The sequence below is a fragment of the Pocillopora verrucosa genome, chromosome 11 (genome assembly GCF_036669915.1).
Source record: "Pocillopora verrucosa isolate sample1 chromosome 11, ASM3666991v2, whole genome shotgun sequence".
NCBI lineage: Eukaryota > Metazoa > Cnidaria > Anthozoa > Scleractinia > Pocilloporidae > Pocillopora > Pocillopora verrucosa.
In genome coordinates this window covers 8,753,690-8,774,823 of record NC_089322.1, presented here as the reverse complement: position 1 = coordinate 8,774,823, position 21,134 = coordinate 8,753,690, and the positions used below count along the sequence as shown (strand labels likewise).

The 21,134-nt window shown below is 37.4% G+C and overlaps 1 protein-coding gene and 1 pseudogene across 1 annotated transcript; both read right to left on the bottom strand.

The window, feature by feature from the left end:
* Nucleotides 1-13,937, bottom strand: part of LOC136284131 (uncharacterized) — a 17,294-nt pseudogene extending 3,357 nt beyond the window's left edge.
* Nucleotides 13,938-18,068: 4,131 nt separating this feature from the next.
* Nucleotides 18,069-19,962, bottom strand: LOC136284130 (uncharacterized). The gene is made up of 3 exons (XM_066173956.1): nucleotides 19,543-19,962; nucleotides 18,742-18,934; nucleotides 18,069-18,229 (listed from the first exon to the last, which is right to left on the bottom strand). The coding sequence occupies exons 1-3, from the start codon at nucleotides 19,960-19,962 to the stop codon at nucleotides 18,144-18,146; spliced, it is 699 nt and encodes a 232-aa protein (XP_066030053.1). The 3' UTR covers nucleotides 18,069-18,143.
* Nucleotides 19,963-21,134: the final 1,172 nt, after the last annotated feature.

Sequence of the window (21,134 nt, the reverse complement as noted above, 5' to 3'; positions counted from 1 at the left end):
TTGGGTTCCCTTCAATCTTATACCACCTGAGTGAGGTTTTAAGTTATTTTCATAATTCAAACAGCCTCAGATGAATCGACCCAATTTAAGTGTATTAGACAACCCTCCCTTATCAGAAAGTTACCTTACCGTCAGTTCCCCTTAGAATTTAGGATGAACTCCGTTTTAATTTAGAAACATTGAAATAGGTTAAGAGCAATTTGTTAAGAAAATAATATTCAAAGCTTACCTTATCTCCAGTAACTTTCTTAAAAGCCTCCTCAGTTTCTTTATGATCTGCTGCCAATGAAACTCAGAATCGTACAAGGCGTTTGCATGGAAAAATTGGCACTTTTTAAGCTGTGCGCAGCTGTTTAATAAGGAAAAAGTCGATCGCGAGCTGAATAATAATTAGTAATTAAGAATTCCTGTCTCTAACATACCCTTCGATTGGTTAGGGAATAGCGTCGTTTAAAATTTGTCAAACCATTCAAGTAGATGACAGATAGGTTACGCTGGGGGGACCTCCTGCAGTTTTCTATAGAAAGGAGCAATAAAGACGCTCTGAAGAATTTTGCATGCATGATTCTGTCAACTTCTTTTAGGAAACAGTTTGATTCCAGAGAAAGATGGTTTCGTTTTGTCGCGTGCGTTAGACAAATAAAAAATTCTGAGTCTACGTTTACCGACTCAAAACTTACCATCTTTCTTATTCTGTTATTTGATTTCAGCTTTTCTGTTTCCATTACTAGTAAAGTTAAAATTATAAATGTGTTTTCTACTGTAAACTAGTTGTCCTTTCAATATTTTCTTGGTGCTAATTTAAGAGGCGGTAGCTTCAGGCGTTTTCGCAATAATTTAACAATAACATTCAATTGTCTTGCACTGCATACGAAATTCTGGAATCCACTTCTTTCATGTACTGTAGGAGACATAACAAACGTTGCAATTGATTCAGAAACACAAAATAAGAAAAAGAAGAAACAAACGACTAAAGGTGATTGAGGATGCCACGTGACTTGACTGAAGTGACCCGAACCTCTCAACACTCCGAAGAGCCGATTTGTGCCGATGTACTTTTGTTAAGAAAATAATTTTCAAAGCCTTCTTTATCTCATGTAACTTTCTTAAAAGCGGCCTCAGGTTCTTTATAATCATCCGGCGATAAAACTCAGAATCAAACACGGCGTTTGCATGGCAAAATTGGCATTTTGTAAGCTGTGCGCAATTGTTTAATAAGGAAAAAGTCGATCGTGAGCTGAATAATAATCTTTCTTCATATGTACGAAACGGAAAGGTTTTTTATTCGTTGTCTCTTACTAAATGATATATAGGGTGGCCCACAACTGTCACGGCAAAAGAAATAACTTCGCAGCAAAAGAAAAGACTCACGGCAAAAGAAAAAACCTCACAGCAAAAGAAAAAACCTTACGGCAAAAATAATAACCTTAGGACAAAAGTGAAAGACTCATACAAGAGCGTATGCAATTTTTTCTTGTGCAATTGAAATGATAACCAAATATGATTTGTGTTGGGAATAATTGATTTATTTAACTTTTCTTTACTCGACCTCGACATTGACCGTTTTTGTTTTGGTAATCGGTCCCGCTGGTTGTGATTCGTGTCAAAGGAAAAAAAAAAAAAAAGCTGACATAATTTGATACTACTCTGGTTTGCAGATTTAATAAATGTAATCGAAGAAGTTACAATTCATAGACCCAACGTTTCGACACTCCTGTCTAGTGCCTTCATCAGGGGTGATCTAAACGCTGCAACAAGAGGTCCTTTTATATGATCACTAATTAGCGCCCTTTTTTCTGACGAGGTGTAAATAGGCGTCTGGGAGCAAACCGCCATCGTCACGATTTAAGGAGCGTGGGCGGAGATAATATGCCAAGCCTCCAAACAAGGGCGCTGTTGGTAACGCCGATTAGTGGTGATAATTTTAGAATTATCCCAGCCAATTGTATGGTTAGTTAGGCATGTATGCTCCGATAAAGCTGAATTTTCCTTTTTGCATAGGAAAACCGCTTTTTGGTGCTCTTTTAACCGTGTACCAAACTGACAGTCAGTCAGTCAGTCAGACAGTCAGGTCAGTCCGATGTATTCGTTGTCACAGTCATTGCAAGGAATAGAATAAATGGCGTCGGTTCGTTGTTCTTTCGTGACAGGATCCTTAGGTTTGGCGAAAATATTTCCCAAAGTCTGAAAAGGTTTTTGAGCAACTTTAACGTTGTGGCTATTCAAAATTCTCTTGATGGGTTCCGTAACACCCTGTATGTAAGGAATAACAGCAAAACCAGTCGCTGGTTCCCTTTCATCAAGAGCGTTACTATTTGTAACTGGTTTTTGGCAGTTACGGAGAAAAGTTTTTGTATAGCCATTTGCCTTTAAGACATTGGAAACATATTTCCTCTCCTCAGCCTTCGAATGCAATTTCTGGTTATCTTGCGAGAATTTTGTCGCCTGTTGTTGGGAATACTGATTACACTGTCAAAAATTCCTGCGATTCCTTATCACCAAGTATGTGGATCGTTTATGAAGATTACGGTCTCTACAAAATGCAATCACTGTCAAAGAATTCAGAGCTATTATGGTGACAGATTCAGTCATGCCCACAACCATCCAGGTTATACACTCCGGTGAGGAAGCCATCCGAGAAGTCTTTTCCTGTTCCAAATAATTGAGAAATATTAGGGTATTTCCGACAATGATTTGACAACAGAGTACTGCGAAAGAGACTAGACTGACGTAACTTCCACACTTAATTTTGATATCCCTGGAGGTGACAAAGTTTACCATGGTCTTACATCCTACCTTCGGTACGTTTTCGTAAATGTTGGCTACGTCCTTTTAAAAAACCCCTCTCCGATATGAAGACGACCGTTGTATCCTTACAAGTCGTCCTCTCTTGTTTACCAGTTGAGAGTTAATGAAAAAACTGAAGAGAAAACAAATTGGCTGTGCATTCGTGCTTTGCAGCAGATGCGCATCTCGAAAAGTGACTGTGGGCGTAGATAATGTTTTCTGAAAACTGTCTACAAAGGCTAATAACAAGAAAAATCGCCTTACGTCAAGTGATTTTCAAAAAGGGAATACTCTATATCTAAAACTCTTTTCCATCCAAGATATTAGCTGCACTCGCCAAATTACTCCCCTAGTTTAGTAGTTTCTTCTTTTTTTCTTAATTCTGGTATATTCCTGCTCCGGAAGACGTTGAAAGACGTGAAAAGAGTCTGGGGAATGATTAGACAATTAAACAGATGGCGTGACAGTTCAGCTCCGTTTTTTGTACTCTGATAAGGCACGCTCTTTTAACCGATGATAGCGCGCGCTAGATCCGAACTTTGTTATAATTAATCATAGTTTTACGCAACAGATCAATTATTTACCGCGGCCAATATTTATCCAACAGACACTTGGCTGGTTTCTATTATTTTGTGACCGCTCACCGAAAAATCGACTGAAATATCGATATAGGGATATATTCTCTCTGTATTCCCCTTTTCTCGTTCTCCACTCCCCGTCACCTATAAACTGTTCGCCGTTCCTTGTCTCCCTTTCTCTGTTCTCTGTTCCCTGTTCCTAGGTCTGTATTCCGTTTCCTGTTCCCTATTCCTCGGTTCCTCTCCCCTTGGCCTCTTTTTCTCGTTCCCTGTCCTCTGTTCTCTGTTCTCTGTTTCCCGTTCTCTGTTCCCTGTTCCCCGCTCCCTCTTCCCTATTCTCTGTTCCCCGCTCCCTATTCCCTATTCCCTGTTCCCTGCACTCTGTTGTCTGTTTCCTGTTCCCCGTTCACTTTTTCTCTTCCCCGTTCTTTATTCCTTGTTTACCGTTTACCGATCCTTATTCTCTCATTTTCTATTCCCTAAGTTTGAGGTTAATAAAGCTAGACAAACAGATAGGCAAACTTCACCCTCCTCTCCTAGGTGTAGGACTTTAATGCTGAAGTCTTGTTGCTTTATCCAATTCCCGCGCTCGACATTCACATCCCTTTGCGCGAGAAAATGGAGGCTGTTTCATATTTTTTCGTCGACTTTTATTTATGTCGGTTTATTTCTAATACAAATCTACATACATGCATAAGTGTTAATTATCTTTAAATTATGCATTTATGCTGAGAGTATCAGTCTTAATTATAAAAATTACAATTTCCTCGATTGTGATTGCCTAAAAAATTCACAATTATCGTTTAATTTACTTGCCAAATAATTATTGTACAGTTTGTTATGGATCAGTTCAATAAGCCAATCACATCCAAAGTTGTAGTTTAAATCAACCGATCACAGCCTTGGTTTCAATCACCATAGAAACACTAATTCCTTCGTCAGTCTCTTAATGAAAATTTTCTCTTCCTTTTATAACTTGTCTCTACTTCCTTTCTCGCAAATTGTAATTTTTATGATTAATTGGTGATAAGACTTCGTATAATCCAATTCGATTTGTAATCATACTTGTGATAACAAAGCATGATTGCAGACCGAATTGGACTCCACTCAGTCTCATTACCATTAAAAATTAAGATAAATAATTAAAAACTTAGCTAGTCACATCCTTTCTTTCTGTTGTTGTACAAATTCAAATTGATAAAGAGCGGTCACCTAGCTCATCTACAAATCCTTTAGCTGTTAACCCTTTGAACTCAAAGATCGACTTACATCTAATTTCTCCTCACATTATCACCCTGAATAAAACAAAAAGGTCTCGAGAATAAAGGAAATGATCATCAACTTAAGAACCCTTGATTGTTTAACAAATTCTCCTTATCAAATCCATTTGAAGTATATCGAGAACAGTATGAAGGAAATGCATGTTAATTTTAGGATATTGACATAATATAATAATGTTGAATTGCACAATCTGATTAAAATTGCAATCACAATGTCTAACGTGCTCATATTTAGACAGAATCCAGCAAACCAATACAAAATGGGAAGCGAATCAAGGCAAAGCGACAGAAACGAGCAAAGCGAAAAAGAGTGGTAAAAACGGCTTTGATATAATCGCACACAAAAAAGCGTCAACTCAAATTAAACAGACGCAGACTAAGCCTAAACTGATGCAAAACTAAATCTATCAATAATAGAGATATTCAAACAAACCCAAATGAACAAAATGCAAAATGAAACCTTACAAATGAAACGTACAAAGGAACCACGTTTAACAATAAATGATTCTTGACGTAATCTGATTAATTCAATGTTCCTCCTTTTTTTCTTTTTTTTTTTTTGGATTTAATGCAGATGTTGGAGAATTTAGAGCAAACTTCCCATCCAAAAGTACCTTCACACAACCTTTGTGAATGTTCATTTCTCCCACACTAATTAAATTCAAATTTGTGGGTTAATCTCACGGAGGGGAATGATCTCAGCCTGTCTGTGTGGCTGATGTCGTTGGCGACATAATAACCTTAAAGTTCGCCTAAAACTTGCCATTCTCATAGTATACAATATCGGATTTAAAAAACAGTTTGCGTAAATAAGACCAACTGAACCACGTACCAAATGGAAAAGCGCTGTTTCAGATAATGAACTTAAAACGTTAGTGGCAAAAAAACAGAAAACTAGCTATAAGATGAGGCAGCCACAATAGAAGAGAGGTAGAAGTCACCGTGAACAACGTTATGGTCAGTTTCCTTTCCCTATTTGCCGCGCCATGGTGTCGAGGCTGATTTCCAAAGCGAAGCTTGACAACAATAAAAACGTAAGAAAGCCAAATGACCAAAAACTGGTCAAAACTGGTCAAATGGGCCAAAACGTTGTATTCAGGCGTTCTAGAGAAATAAAAGTCCTATTTGTTAACGAACAAACGGGAAACCAGAGGATGAACACCTGAGGTATGTACCATTGTGTCTCCAAAGGATCCATGTCTCTCCAATTTCATCGAAGAGGTTGAGTGCAGAACTTCCCCCGGATAACATGTCTGCGACTGCCAAGCTTATCACCAAGTATGTGGATCGTTTACGAAAATTACGGTCTCTACAAAATGCAATCACTGTCAAAGAATTCAGAGCTATTATAGTGATAGATTCAGTCAGGCCCACAACCACCCAGGTTATACACTCCGGTGAAAAAGCCATCCGAGTAGTCTTTTCCTGTTCCAAATAATTGAGAAATACCAGGGTATTTCCGGCGATGATTTGAAAACAGAATACTGAGAAAGAGATAAGACTGACGTAACCTCCACAGTTAATTTTGGTATCCCTTGAGGAAATAAAGTTTACCCATGGTCTTACATCCCTCCTTCGGTACGTTTTCGGAAACGTTAGCTACGTCCTTTTAAAAAACCCCCTGTGCTATATGAAGACGACCGTCGTTTCCCTGTTGGTCGTGCAGGGCAACTAGTTCCTATAGCTGCTAAAGAAAGCCATCAAACTCCTTTGGACTGTTTCAAAGAGGTTTTGAACGCTTTTTACGAGTCACAAATCAGTAAATATTGCGCCCGTAACTTTCCGTTCGCGTAGGCTCATTATTGCAAAAGAAAACTAATATTCTGACCCCAAAGTCCGCCCATTCCTCACTGAAACTGAAATAATAATTTTTCAGTAAAAAATGTAGTTGATAGGTCTTAATTCTTTCTTATATTATTGTGTTTCATATTTCAATTCCCGCTCGGAAAATGCCTTTCCATGCTTTTTGTTCATTTTGTCGTGTCGCATGGAATTGACCGCTTATTACAGAAATAGAACTTTTTCGAATTCACAGGCTACTTTCTACTCTATCTCAGAAAAATGCGAGGCATGCCATATAGCCTGTTACCCTTCGACGACGCACCACAATATATTTCAGACAAACAAGAAATGCGTGAAACCAATCAGATATGTCTTAGATCATTTAGATGAATGAAAGTTGATTTGGTTTGGTTCCAGAGGGAGACTTGTGTGAATTAAAATTTTCGCCCATTGTTTAGTTTTTGTAATGTTTCAACGCTTTTTCTCATCTTTAGCCCTATCGCCAACGCAATTTACGACTTTTTTCTTGGATGGAGGATCCTATGTTTTCATTCGTTAATAAAGTCGACTTTATTTGCCGGTAAAGAGCTATTGCGTTTAGATAATAAACAAAATAATACGTGGTCTCTTGTAAATTCAGAATTTCTCTTCTCGTGTTCAACTGGACGTCTCACGAGTGAGCGCAGTGAGCTCAGCGCTCACTCGTGAGATATCCAGCTTAACATTATGGGCTTCCTCCAAATCCCCAAGTGTTGGTCGTCGTCATTTTCATATTTGAACGTTCTCAGTACTGGCGCGTTTCTCTTAGTTTTGTGTTTAATTTGTTGGCAAGATGTATTTAAAGTAGTCTTCATTCATTTTCCCCTCTCTTTTTCACCAATTGAAAGGTAATGCAAAAACTGAAATAGAAAGAAAAAATGGGCTGTACATTCTTGCTTTCCAGCAGATGCGCATCTCCATAGGTGAGTGTGGGCGTAGAAAAATGTTTTCTTAATTTTTTTTTCAAAGGCTAATAACAAGAAAAGCATATAAAACGCGTTTTTTACAAAACGATTATCATTTATCGCCTTAAGTCAAGGGAGTTTTGAAAATCTATACTCTATATCTGAAACTCTTTTCCATTCAAGCTAGCAGCTGCACTCACCAATTTACTCCGCTTGTTCAGTAGTTCTAGACGGTTATCATTTGTCGCCTTCAGTCGTGGTATCATACAAACAGGTGTCGAATATCTGAACCTATTTCTCATTGACACACATTTTACCCCGATCGCCCGAAGATATCAGCTGTAGCTGCCAATTCAAGTAGTTTTCCCTTTTAAATTTTTGGTAAATTCATGCCACAGAAGACATTGATCTGCACATAAAAAAGGTGGGTTTCCTTGTCCTCATGTCACCTGAGTGACACGAAGTTTCGAGTTATTCTCATAATTCACTCAGCCTCAGATAAATCGACCCAATTTAAGTGTACCTTACCGTCAGTTTTCAATAGAATTTAGGGGAACTCCGTTTTAGAAACATTGAAAATGGTTAAGAGAGGTTGTCAGTAATTGTCAAGAATCCGGCGACAGAAGCAAAAATTCAACTCTTTTTATTTGCTCCAAAAGACCCTTTTGGCGAGCTGTTTTAAAAAATAATATTTAAAAGTTCCAGCGAGTTTTTACTTTGGCAAAAAATACGAAAGTTCGAAATCGGTCAAAACGTACCTAATTTGCATTATTTATATCAAGCTTTCAGCGCATTTTCACAACGCTCGTACAAGACAACAAAAATTACTTTGATTTCATTTTTAACTCGTGAATTACGCGCATGCGCAAGAGCGAGTTATAGATGCGATGTGGGGAATGGCACTCGCTCGCTCGCTCGATTGGTCGATTCCTGCAAACTTTTTTTCGATTTTAGGCTTTTGAGTGCATTTGATAGTTTTTGGCGAGCAATAAACAAACTAAATGGCGACCTTTGTTGCTAAGAATAGTGGTGGGGTGAAAAAGGAGCCAATGATAATCTTGAAAGAGTTATTTTTTTTTTCGTTTTAGTTACAACAAGCGGCACCAGCGACTGGCAGGCATGCAAGGATTCACACTGAAATATTAGAACAACCTTCATTTTTCATAAAATTGTATTTACAATCCTTGAACTTGAAAACAATCCGAAGATTCATTTAAGATATCACTTACTGTGAAGCGCTCGGAGTTTACAGATGTTCAAAAGCTTTTTCTGTTATGGCGTGAGATTGAGGACAAAATTGATCATTACGTTTCGTCGCGTGTGTTTTTCCTGTGTGAATCAACAGAAGATGCCGGCGACTGACGAAATTACAAGTTAAGACGAAAATCAACACCTAACACCTAAACAAACAATTTTAGCTACCGATTTTCAGTGAATTTGTAAAGAACAATTTTGTTTTAAGTTTCAAGACAACTGAAGATTCAACATACATACAACGTACTAAAATGAGAAAGTTATACACCACAAAATTGATAAATAGGCCTGAAATGAAATTCTATCTTGTTATTGATTATACGTTGTCTAGCACGTGACTTAAATCTACCAGGCGGAGATCCAAAATGACGGTGGCAGGCTTGGCTTAGTTATATCAATCAAAACTCGTTCTCGTTTGTCTCATTTGATATAGAGGGAATCGTAAATGTTTTCATTGAGACAGTATTGCCTTGATTTTCCAATATTTACAATGATATACAGTAAATTTCACTTTTCACCCACATTTACTTCCAACCTTTTCTTTTGAACCAGAAACAAAAATGATAGACGTTTAAAACACATGACATCATCCACCCTTGTCAAATGTAATAGCATGATCATTTCAATTGTAATGCCTTCTTATCCCAACGTTACTTTGTTTCTTTGTGACATCAGCGAACACTGAACAACTGCTCGTCAATCAACCACAAAATTCCCTAAACCAGATAACATTAAACATAACCTAAAAAATCATGTGTTAATTCACGAGTTTGCTCACAAAGCACTTTGATTTTATGAGTTGTTTTTCATCCCTTGTAGTAGCTTTAAAACTATCTTTCATCTCCAACTGAACTTTCTTTCGTTTGTAACCACCCGCGTGAAGTTCACTAGTTCCTATTCCGTTTGTACGCTGAATTTTGCCATATTGCAGACGCCCATAACATCGGAGCAAATAAAAAAAAAAAAAAGGTGAATTTTTGCTTCTGTCGCTGGATTCTTGAAAAGTACTGTCAAGCTCTCTTAAGAGCAATTTCTTAAGAAAATAATCTTCAAAACCTACCTTATCTCCAATAACGTTCGTAAAAGCCTCTTCAGGTTCTTTATAATCTTCCGCCGATGAAACTTAGAATCGTACAAGGCGTTTGCATGGCAAAATTGGCAGTTTGTGAACTGTGTGTAGCTGTATACAAAGGAAATCGTCGATCGCGAGCTGAATAATGATTAAGAGTTAAGACTTCCTGTCTCTAACGTACCCTCCGATGGGTTAGGCAATAGCGTCGTTTAAAATTTGTCGAACCCATTCAATTAGGTGACAGATAGGTTACACTCTGGTGATTTCCTACAGTTTTCCATGGAAAGGAGCAATAAAGACGTTCTGAAGAATTTTTTATGATCCTGTCAACTGACTTTAGTAAAGACTTTAATTTCTGAGAAAGATGTTTTTCGTCTTGTCACGAGCGTGATGTGACAAGACACGCGTCGCATACGACAGACGTCCATTCATTTTGTTAGGATCAGCGATGTCGATAACGTCATGTTTGTTGATAGAATAAGAAAGATGATAAGCTTTGAGCTCGGTAAAAAAATAGAGGAGGATGTCATACACGAATTTCGTAATGGGCCTCGTCCACATTTAGTCTCTGTGGCTCTGCGGTAGAGCATCGGAGTGCGGAATCCAAAGGTCTGAGGTTCGATTCCTCATAGAGACTCAGACAAATTTTTTTGCTTGCTCAACGCTCGCGGCAAGACGAAAAACATCTTTCTTGTACTTTTATTATGAAAATAACCTTATCTCTAGTAACTTTCCTAGAAGTGTCCTCAGTTTTTTTTTTTTTATATAGTCTTCCGGTGATAAAACTTAGAATCGAACAAGGCGTTTGCATGACAAAATTGGTATTTTAGGAGTTGTGTGCAGCTGTTCAAAAAGGAAAAAGTCGATCATGAGCTGAATAATAATCTCTCTTCGTATGTAGAAAACTGAAGCGTTTTTATTATTTGTTTCTTATATATGGTATGTGACAAGAAAAGCCGGGACAATAAGTCTGAGTCTCGCGAAGACTTAAGGTTGACAGTCGCCTGCGGCCAGGGACCGAAATGGTGTGGAGAATTCCTGTCTCTAACATATCCTCCCATCAGTTAGGCAATAGCGTTGTTTAATATTTGTCTAACTCCTTCAACCAGGTGACAGTTATGTTACACTAGGGTGATTTTCTATAGTTTTCCATAGAAAGGAGCACTAAAGACGCTCTAAAGATTCCTTCTACTGCTTTTAGGAGGTAATCTAATTTCAGTTTTTCTGTTTTTATTACCAGTAAAATTTGCAAGTTAAACAAGTTAAAATTAGAAATGTGTTTTCAGTTTAAACAAGTTGTCTTGTCAATTGTTTTTGTGGTGTTAATTTAAGACACGGTAACTTCAAGCATTTTCTGCAATAATAAACAATAAAATTCAGATGTATGGTGGCCCATTGTTATCATAGCAAAAACAGCTGGAGATGCTTCCTTAATTTAAAAAGAAAGGAGAATAAAGCATACGGATGTGATAAAAAAATTAAAAAGAAACAACTAAAATTAAAAAATAATAATAAAATAAAATAATTGGGCAAAAATATATATATATTTTTTTTTTGTCATTTTTTTTTTTAATTGCAACACGAAGAACACTACTTTACAAAACAAGACGAACACTACTTACAATACCACCTACAAGACGTTACTTATTCTACTTACTATATAATACTTCCTTAGACTGCAATTCTTACCCTACTTTTTACAGTTTTTTTTTCGCTTACACACCTATGTATCTATTAAATTATAATTCAAAATGGGTTTCCATTTAGCCTCTAGCATCTTCCTATCATTAAACTTAGCCGCAATGTGACATTCAGTTTCATATTTTCTTTTAACTAGTTCCTTATACGAAGGGAAAAAAGGAAGACTATTATTCCTACGGCAATTCCATAAATGTAGCTTACCTAAAACGATTAAGTAATTAAATAAAGAACAATTAGTATCTGTGACACCAATTAAAATAGTCTTTAACTCAAGTTTCCTTTGTTCTTTGGCTATAGCGATCCAATAAGATTCAAATTCTTCCCAAAATGCATGTGAGTAAACACAGTAAAAGAATAAGTGATCAATTGTTTCCGCACTAGTATTGCAAAAAGTGCAAAGATCGCTTTGTATTAAACCTATCTTAGCTAAGCGGGAATTTGTGAATAAAATGTCATTTAGTATTTTAAATTGAAAGCATTGCACATATGTCTCGCAGATACAGGACCTTATTAATGAGAAGGCCTTTTTTGTTTCCACATCATCAATAGAAAATTTAGATTTCAACTTTGTGAAGCCTCTGGACTCTGCTGCCTTACTGGATATAAGCAAACCGTAGAAATCCCTAGACTTGCTAAGTGCTGGATCAAAGATTTTATCACCGATTTTAAATTGCAGTGATCTGACATGATCTTTCTTAATTTCGTGGCATCGAATTCTTAGATGACTTGGTACTGCGCAACGAACACCAGTCCAGGTCAGAAAGTTGGAATATTTTAAACCATTACGTTTTGCAAGGTTAAAGGACTCTGTGTTACTCAAATCAAATTTTAAGTTGCTTAAAAGAATAATATTTGCGCTATTATAATTATAATAGAATAAAGGTTTGCAGTTTACTCTAATGTTATGATTGTTCCAGATGATTGTTTCACGTAGACTTACAAGATCAAATTTAGAACGAAAATCTGACCACCAGTGTAACATCTCCTTATAAAATATTGGGGAAATGTTATAGTCATTAATATTATAATCACAATGAAGAAAAAATTCTCCACCAAAAGGTTTTAGTAAATGTAATAGATACGCTTTCCAGGGATAAAAATTATCGCTTAGAAATCTTCCAATCCATGAAAGTCGGAGTGACATAATTGACGTTGTAAAATCAGTTACCTATAGGCCACCAAATTCAACATCATTTATTACTGCTGTCCTGGCGATTTTATCAGGACCCTTCCAAAGAAAATTATATATAATTGATTGAAGGGCCTTTATGAACTCCAAAGGAGAAGGAAGAATTGACGAGATGTATAAAACTTTAGGAAGTAGTAAACTCTTAATAATTGTAACTTTACCAAACAGAGAGAGGCCTCTCCAACTCCACAAGCGTATCTGAGATTTAATTCCTTTGAGCTTATCGTAGAAATTCTTTTGCACTGATTCTTCGTTATTGTAACTAAAGTGAACCCCTAAAGCTTTTACAGTTTTACGCCATTTCAATGCTAGAGGTGTTTCGATGTTATTACGGGAAGAGCCAATCCACATTGCTTCGGTTTTTGTATAATTCACCTTTAGGCCAGAACATTTTTGGAATTGATCAAGTAACTTAAAAAGGTATTGAGCAGATCTGATATCCGACACAAAAGCTGTTAAATCATCTGCATACTGTACCATTTTGAATTCTTTTTCATCTATTTTGATTCCATCTATTTCTGAACATGAGCGAATAGCGACTGTTAGTAGTTCCATAGCAATGATAAACAAGTAAGGAGAAAGGGGGTCTCCCTGCCTTACACCTCGAATTATTTCAAAGTTAGCTGAGAGCGTTCCATTTTTGATAATACAACTTGTTATGTTACTGTAAAAGGTTTCTATCCATCTTGTAAGACTGGATCCAAATCCAAAGACTTCTAAGCATTTGAACATAAAATTCCACTCCAGACTATCAAAAGCTTTCTCAAAATCTATAAAAAGTAGCAATCCAGGGATTTCATAAGTTTTCGTGTAATCCATTATATCTAGAATTGATCTTGCGGCTTCCCCTATGTAGCGACCTGAAACGTACCCAGTTTGATTGCTATGAATGATTTCGGGTAAAACTTTGACAATACGGGTCGCTATAACTTTGGACGCAATTTTGGCGTCGACGTTAGTCAAGGATATTGGCCTCCAATTTTCTAAGTAAGTCCTATCCTTGTCCTGTTTCTCAATAAGAGTAATCACTGCCTGTCTCTGAGATGGGGACATTTCCTTCTTCATAAAAGCTTCATTAAATGAATTAATCAAAGTATCACTAAGTAATGGCCAGAAGGTGTTATAAAATTCAATGGGTAACCCGTCGTTGCCTGGCGTTTTTGCAGTTGGAAAAGTTTTGAGAACGTTCTGGCATTCTTCCGCAGTTATTCTACCCTCACATATTATTCTTGAATCATGTGAAATACTGGGTAAATTTGGACTATCGAAAAAAATCGATGATTCTGTATTATCTAGATTAACATTTCTGCTACGATATAAGTTCTTATAAAATTTGCGTTGTGAATCCATAATCATAAAGGGGTCAGTAGAAATTACACCGCTAATGTGCAGCTTTCTTACATGCTTTTTAACATGGTTGCGTTTCTCGAGATTTAAAAAATATTTGTTATTATTGGGCAAAAATATTAAAAATAAAAATTGACGACCTATTTAAACAAAAAAAAGAATAAATAAAAACAAGCATAAAAATATAATAAAAAAAATAAAAGTAAAATAAAAAAAAAAATAAAAGTAAAAGCAATCCAAAAAAAATTGAATTTAAAATAAAACATTAAAGAAAACAGAAGCTACTGAAGAAATTCAATAAAAAAAAGTAAAGGAAGATTAAAAATTAAAAAATACATAAAAGTTAAAATTAAAGTGAAAAATAATTTAAAAAATAAATAAGATAAATACCTTTAGTACAAATACAAAATAATTTTAAGTTTACTATGATAACGCTGGGCCGAAATGTTCGAAAGCAGCCCATTGTTATCATAGCCTGCGACACGTAAGGTCAGTGGACTCCTTTCAGAAGGGCGGCTCCCATTTCCTGATTGGTAACTCGTGCACGTGTGGGTTGTGGCTTGCACTTTTCTCGTTCAAACTACAGTAAAAAGTCCTTTTATCGAGATGAATAGACGACAACAAACGTGGAACCGTCTGCAAGATGAAATGAAGGTGAAGAGGAAGCGACCGGACCCTCGCGGAAAAGGCAAAAGCAATAAATCTGGTTCCGCTCCGCACGAGTTAATCGTGCAACGTTTAGCATCTGAGCCAGACAAAAAACAAACGTTTAGGCCAGTCCAACCAAGAGAGTTTGTGGCGTTTCCTTACGAGGATCTTACGCTAGCAAACTTGAAGAAGGCTCTTGCTGACCATTACAGTTTGCCAGCAAGCCTATGTGATGTTCTTGTCACAAACAAGGGACCCTCTTGTACCAGCATGGAACAGATCCCTCATAGAAAGGACAAGGTGAGTTCGTGTACGAAGCATTTAAGCTTAGGTAAATAAACAATGGCGCAAAAATATTCTCGGGTTAAACTAGAGGAAAACTGTATTAAAGGACCAATGTCTGACTATATTCGCGCCTGACAAGGCCTCTCAACTATTAGGGACCGGTCATTATTTAGAGGGGGGGGGGGGGGGGGGGGGGGTGCAAAATTAGGTATGCCACGTTTCATTTTTCCTGACCCCCCCACTTCATGAAGCACATTTTTTTCTGACCCCCCCCCCGATAGATATACAATCGCACGTACACACCCACTTTTAGTACACCAACACATATAACTGTCTATTGGTACTTATTAAATGCATTATTCAGTAACTTTTTTCACATTCTGAACTGAGTAGCCCTCCTCCCAGAACCATTGAATACTTGCATAAATTTATATGGCCCCCCCTTTTTTCCCTGCATAAAAATCGATGAGCCACCCCCTATTTGCACCAGCCCCCCCCCCCCCCCCTCTCTAAATGATGACCGGTCCCTTAGGGACAAAATTCAGATCCCCTCCAAAAGAGATTGGACTAGGAATGACTCCTGGTATTACTGACTCTCACTATCACGGACACTAAACGATGTCCCGAGGGTGTCTGTTGTAATGAGAGTTGACTGTATCTCTATATGTTTCTTTTGGGAAGAGGGCATGATATATTGACTTGTCACCATGTTACAAAAAAAACAACAAATATAAGTTAGGTTGACATCAGGTTTTCTGTTCTTCACACAGGATTCAAATTCTTGAAGAGTTTGAATGAGAGGTCTGAACAAACTCTCCTTAGCTTAAGTTTTGAAAAATGTCAGTTATGACACTGTCATACCCTCAGTCCTCTTCATGTTATTCCAAGTTTGTTGAAACTGTAATATTACCTTTGAAATACATTTATTTAGACAGCGAATACCGGGTACATAAACTCTTTAGCTTAAATGTAAAAAAATTGCCAACAGGAAGGTAAAGGTCACTGATGTTTGGCAGTTTTGGGGCCTTGATGATAAGAATTTTCACATTTTATATTGTTATAATAGCATTACCAACTAGTTAACAGTGATAGTAGCAAGAATTTCATATGTTAAATATGATGCCCAACCCAAATGAAATCTGATCGGTTTCGTTATTTTTATTTGACAAACATGTAGGTGTATCTGGTGCGGTTTGTAGTTGGCCAAGATTATGGGGAGGACTCCAATAGCTCTGACCCAACACATAACTCCTCATTCCAAAAAATAACTGATGCATCATCAGCACCAGTGAGAAAGGCATCTGCGCCAAAACCAAAAGCAGATTATGGAAGGTTCTCAGTGACAACACAATTTCCTCCATCCGTATCCATTGCCTCATTGCCGGATGCTGGGAAGCTCATCAAACCAGTCACCAAAAACAAGTGTCTCCTAACCTTTGAACAATTTGACATTGCCTCCAAAGAATGGACAGATGCAATAGAGGTAGAGTGTACAGTAGATTCAGAGAAGTTTTCCTCAGGTGGATTCCGTGATGCTTACCACTGCAAGCTAACTGGCAAATCTGCGGGCCAAAACATTTCAAATCGCTGGGTTATCAAAACGTACAACGAGAAGTCCAAAGAAGTAATTAGTACTCAATTAAAAACTAATATAGAGAGCCATTGCCGTAAGCAAGTACAAATGCATGAGGTAGCTAGGCACTTAACAAAGAAGTTCCAGTCACAGGCACCACAAGAAATGGGAAAGTGTTTTCAGTACAACCATGTATACTACACCACAATAGACGAGAAACCAGCGACAGTTGAGGAATTTGTTCCAGGCCTCTTTGCCAAACTGATTAATAATAATGGCAAGAAGGCCGATCTGCCTGAAGATGCAGATAAAGATTTGAAAGATTTGTTGGCCAAAGCAGAGTGCCTGGTTCACTATACCTATGAATCATACAACCAACTACACATGTTACTTGATATACAGGGATCTGGCTACTGTTTATATGATCTCGAAATAGCAACAAATGATATCATGGATGCCAGCAGCTTAGAATACTATTTCTGCTGTGGAAATTATTCATCCGTGGGCATCACATTCTTTCTCAATGAACATGAATGCAATGCCTACTGTAAGATGATGGACCTAAGTCAGTAAGAGAATGGATTACTGGAGCATAATTCACCTTCCACCTTTTATCAAGATAGCAGCTCAGTGACTGCCTTTCAAGTGTTGTGTTGTTAGTTTAAACCTTACTTCATGCTTCTCACAGACCACTGGGAGGAGAACACGGCATGGAACAGTTCATTTAAGATAACAAATCTTTTTTTATCACTGGCATTTTTTACAACGTCCATGAATGTTACTAAGTCTGTAGTTCTTTGTGCTTGGACCATTTGTTGGACAATGTTTTTTACACATTTGAACTACCGGTATAAGGGAAAAAAGTTACAATAAAATGCACTTTTATGATGATGCTGATGGTGATGACTCTTTGTACTTCTCCTTTAAGAAAAGATAGGCATCTGCTGCCTTGGCTGGTTTCACCCCATCAATATTGGGAATAATTCGTTCACAGCTCTCTCTCACAGTTTTTGGTAAGTAGTCATCTCCAACTGACTTGACACCTGATAATGAAGCAACCTCATCCAGTGCTTCGAAAGTGACTTGCAAACCTATACAATACAGGACATTGCACTTGATGAGCACTTGAACATTAACCCTGGCCTTAATAACTTGTTAGTGAGTGGATCAACATGTCTGCACTGAAAATATCTGTATTGGCCTCTCTCTCTCTATTGAAGTATAATATTGATGATTTAATCTCTCAAGCTGTCCATAAATTAATTTAACCATCCCCGCTTTTTACACATTGTTTCTCATTGAATTCATTGAATCGATACTTAGTGGTGGGTCATTAATTAAAAAAGGATTCGTACTGGTCCTGGAAAACCTGAAAAATCCTGGAATTTTATTTTCTTATTTTCAAGGACTGGCCAGGACTGGAAAGTCCTGGAAAAAGACCACTGGTCCTGGAAAGTTCTAGACATCTGTTAAACTCAGGAAATCATGTTTTCTTAAAACAATTTATAAATTTTAAGATTTCTTCAGAAATGCAACACTTGGCTCTCTAAGACATGCTTTGTTGTGCAGTCTGCAAACATTATTCTAAAACATACAAATATTCAGTAAAATACCCTTACCACACTCATTTGCATTGTATTGCTCAGGGAACGAGTACAGGTGATATGGTATCCCTTTAGGCACCTGAGCATCCTTTTGGCTCCTTACTCTATGTGAATTCCACACAGTTTCCCTAAAGATATCCATTTCTTTCTGGATGACAGGAATAAAAATGAATGCCAATAGGTGCCTGTTTTAATGAAAAAAAGATAATAAAATAAATAAATAAATAAATAAATAAAGCTTAAAAAATCATACATGTATGTAGAGCCCGGGGGGGGGGGGGGGGGGGGGGGTGGATATTTTGGGTAGGGGTGTGTCGCTGGGACTCTGAGACCCTTACCCTATACTAGATCATGTTTAAATTTTGCGACTCTCTTCTAGACTAGATGCGTAAAATTACCGCCCTATTCCAGACTCGCTAGTCTCCAGGAACTTTATTTCTGTCACAGGAAGTTGCTTATACGGTAAATGATACCCTATTCCAGACCAAAATGCTCTGATTTTTAATACCCTATCCTAGACTAAACTGCTCAAAAACCCTACCCTTCACAGCAGCACATACCTATGAGCTTTATATATGGGAGTACCCCTCCCCGGGATGCAGAGCTTAACCGTAGTTAACTATGGTTCAGCTTTGACTGTATCATGATCAGTCTGCAATTGCCATTGTATATATTTTGCATACAGGACCAATGTTACCTTTTGTTTTGTACAGATGATCCATATACCAACGACCAATAAGCTTAGGGTCAGAGTTTGTGGTCCATAATTTCAGATACAAAATGTATCCACTAAAGGCATCTTGCAAGCCGTAAACAGCTAAAGGAAAAGTGCTATTCATGAAACCCATTAGCTTGTCGTGGCCATCCCCAGAATGAGTGTGATTAGTTCCCTGTATACAAGACAACATAATAAAATAACTACTATGACATGACACTATGATCATAAGCCTATTACAGAAGGGGGATCCTTGGCTGATCGGATTGGGGAAGTTCAGAAAATTTATGGGAACTCACCAAACTGAAAGACGAAAAGAAATGGGGAAGGGAAGCAGGTTTGCTTGTGTCCAAATCCACCATGTTTTGGATAATCAAAAAGACCTGGACCATCAGTCAAGTATTTGTACCTATAGGCAGGCATGCATAAGCAAGTTGAGATCAACATATATTATCACTAGAATGTCCTGATATGGATTTTGTTTGGCAATCTTTAAAAGGACAAGCAAGATAATGAGAGCTTTTAGCACACAGATACCCCAGTTACTTGCGTTGCCTTTAAATTGTCTTTTCCAGATGTCTAAAAACATGTTACACTAGTTTGAAATTCATGATAAAAGCACAGGCAGATAAGTTGGATGGTTCGAGGTAGGTTGCCAGAACATGTCATTTGATCCCATATATTTACTCTACTTTGCAACGGCTTACTCTAAGGGATCAGGGGAAATGCTTCAATGAATTTTACATATTTAGGCACCTGCCACAAAAAGGTGGGAGAACTTACCAATGATGTGAACGTTCCAGTAGCTCCTCTTTGTCGTTTTTTTTGACCAACATTCTCTCGCCTAGTCAGTCCTTCGGGGTCCACCATACCCATAACATCATGGACCAGATTGCGAGGGACAGCCAATTTATGTTGCTCTCGTATTTTTCTCTGCATTGCTCGATATCCTAAATACTGCCCTGGACCCTCCATTTCCTCTTCGATTGCTTTCTTTACATCTTCAACGTTGGTTTCGTATTTGATGCCGAAAAAATGCAATCTTCTGCTAAGTGTAGGCAGACTCCAGGCATACTCAGGGAAGTCCCGACTAGCAAAATCCAGTATCTCCTGCCTGGAATAGTTTGCTAACACATAGCGCTCAAGGTCGCTCTTCAGTTGCTCGTCACTCTCCCACTCTGAGCAACGAATGCGGACCGCCATTTTGAGAGAAGAGAAAGAGAGAGGAAGCTGGGAACTAGGTTGTCCACTGACCTTACGTGTCGCAGGCTATGATAACAATGGGCTGCTTTCGAACATTTCATTTTGGAAACAAATATCGTGATGTTCCTTTCGGCCCAGCGTTATCATAGTAAACTTAAAATTATTTTGTATTTGTACTAAAGGTTTTTATCTTATTTATTATTTAAATTATTTTTCACTTTAATTTTAACTTTTATGTATTTTTTAATTTTTAATCTTCCTTTACTTTTTTTTATTGAATTTCTTCAGTAGCTCCTGTTTTCTTTAATGTTTTATTTTAAATTCAATTTTTTTTGGATTGCTTTTACTTTTATTTTTTTTTTAATTTTACTTTTATTTTTTTTATTATATTTTTATGCTTGTTTTTTATTTATTCATTTTTGCTCAAATAGGTCATTAATTATTATTTTTAATATTTTTGCCCAATTTGTTTTTCTTCTTTTTATTTTTTTTAATTTTAGTTGTTTCTTTTTAATTTTTTTTATCACATCCGTATGCTTTATTCTCCTTTCTTTTTAAATTAAGGAAGCATCTCCAGCTGGTTTTCCTATGATAGCAATGGGCCACCATACAGATGTCTTGGGCCGCACACGTAAATTCTGGAATCCACTTCTCTAATGCACTTTAGAAGACATAACAAACTTTGCAAAAAATATTGAATAAATAAAGAAAAAGGGAGAAAAAAGAGACTGAGGAGAAACACACAATAAGAACAAAAATAAAAAAGTGATTTTAGGTGACTGAGAACACCACCTGAATTAACTGAAGTGTCCGAACCTCTCACCTTTCCGACGACCCGATTTCTCTCCATGTACTTTCGGTGCCAGGCCTTGGCTCTCCTTTCTCCGTTCCAAGTTCTACGTTTCCCGTTCTTCATTTTACGTTCCCCATTCTTCACTTTACGTTCCCCGTTCTTCATTTTAAGTTCCCCGTTCTTCATTTTACGTTCCCCGTTCCCTGTCCACCGTTTGCTATCACTGTTGCCTCATAATGCTTTCAGTGACATTCCACATGCAGCTAAGACTAACGACTTGCAAAGCGGTCTGCAAACTGAAAAGCAAAACGTGCCAAGTGGTGGAACACCACAATCGCTGCGAAGAGGGAAAAATTATTATCTTTTTGCTCCATGAAGA

Excerpts from the sequence above, each read along its gene's own strand:
- LOC136284130 (XM_066173956.1), bottom strand. The coding sequence starts at position 19,962 with ATGGCGGTCCGCATTCGTTGCTCAGAGTGGGAGAGTGACGAGCAACTG. Across the intron at positions 18,935-19,542 it reads CTGGAACGTTCACATCATTG|GGAACTAATCACACTCATTC; the intron begins GTAAGTTCTCCC and ends TCTTGTATACAG. Across the intron at positions 18,230-18,741 it reads TCATCTGTACAAAACAAAAG|GCACCTATTGGCATTCATTT; the intron begins GTAACATTGGTC and ends TCATTAAAACAG.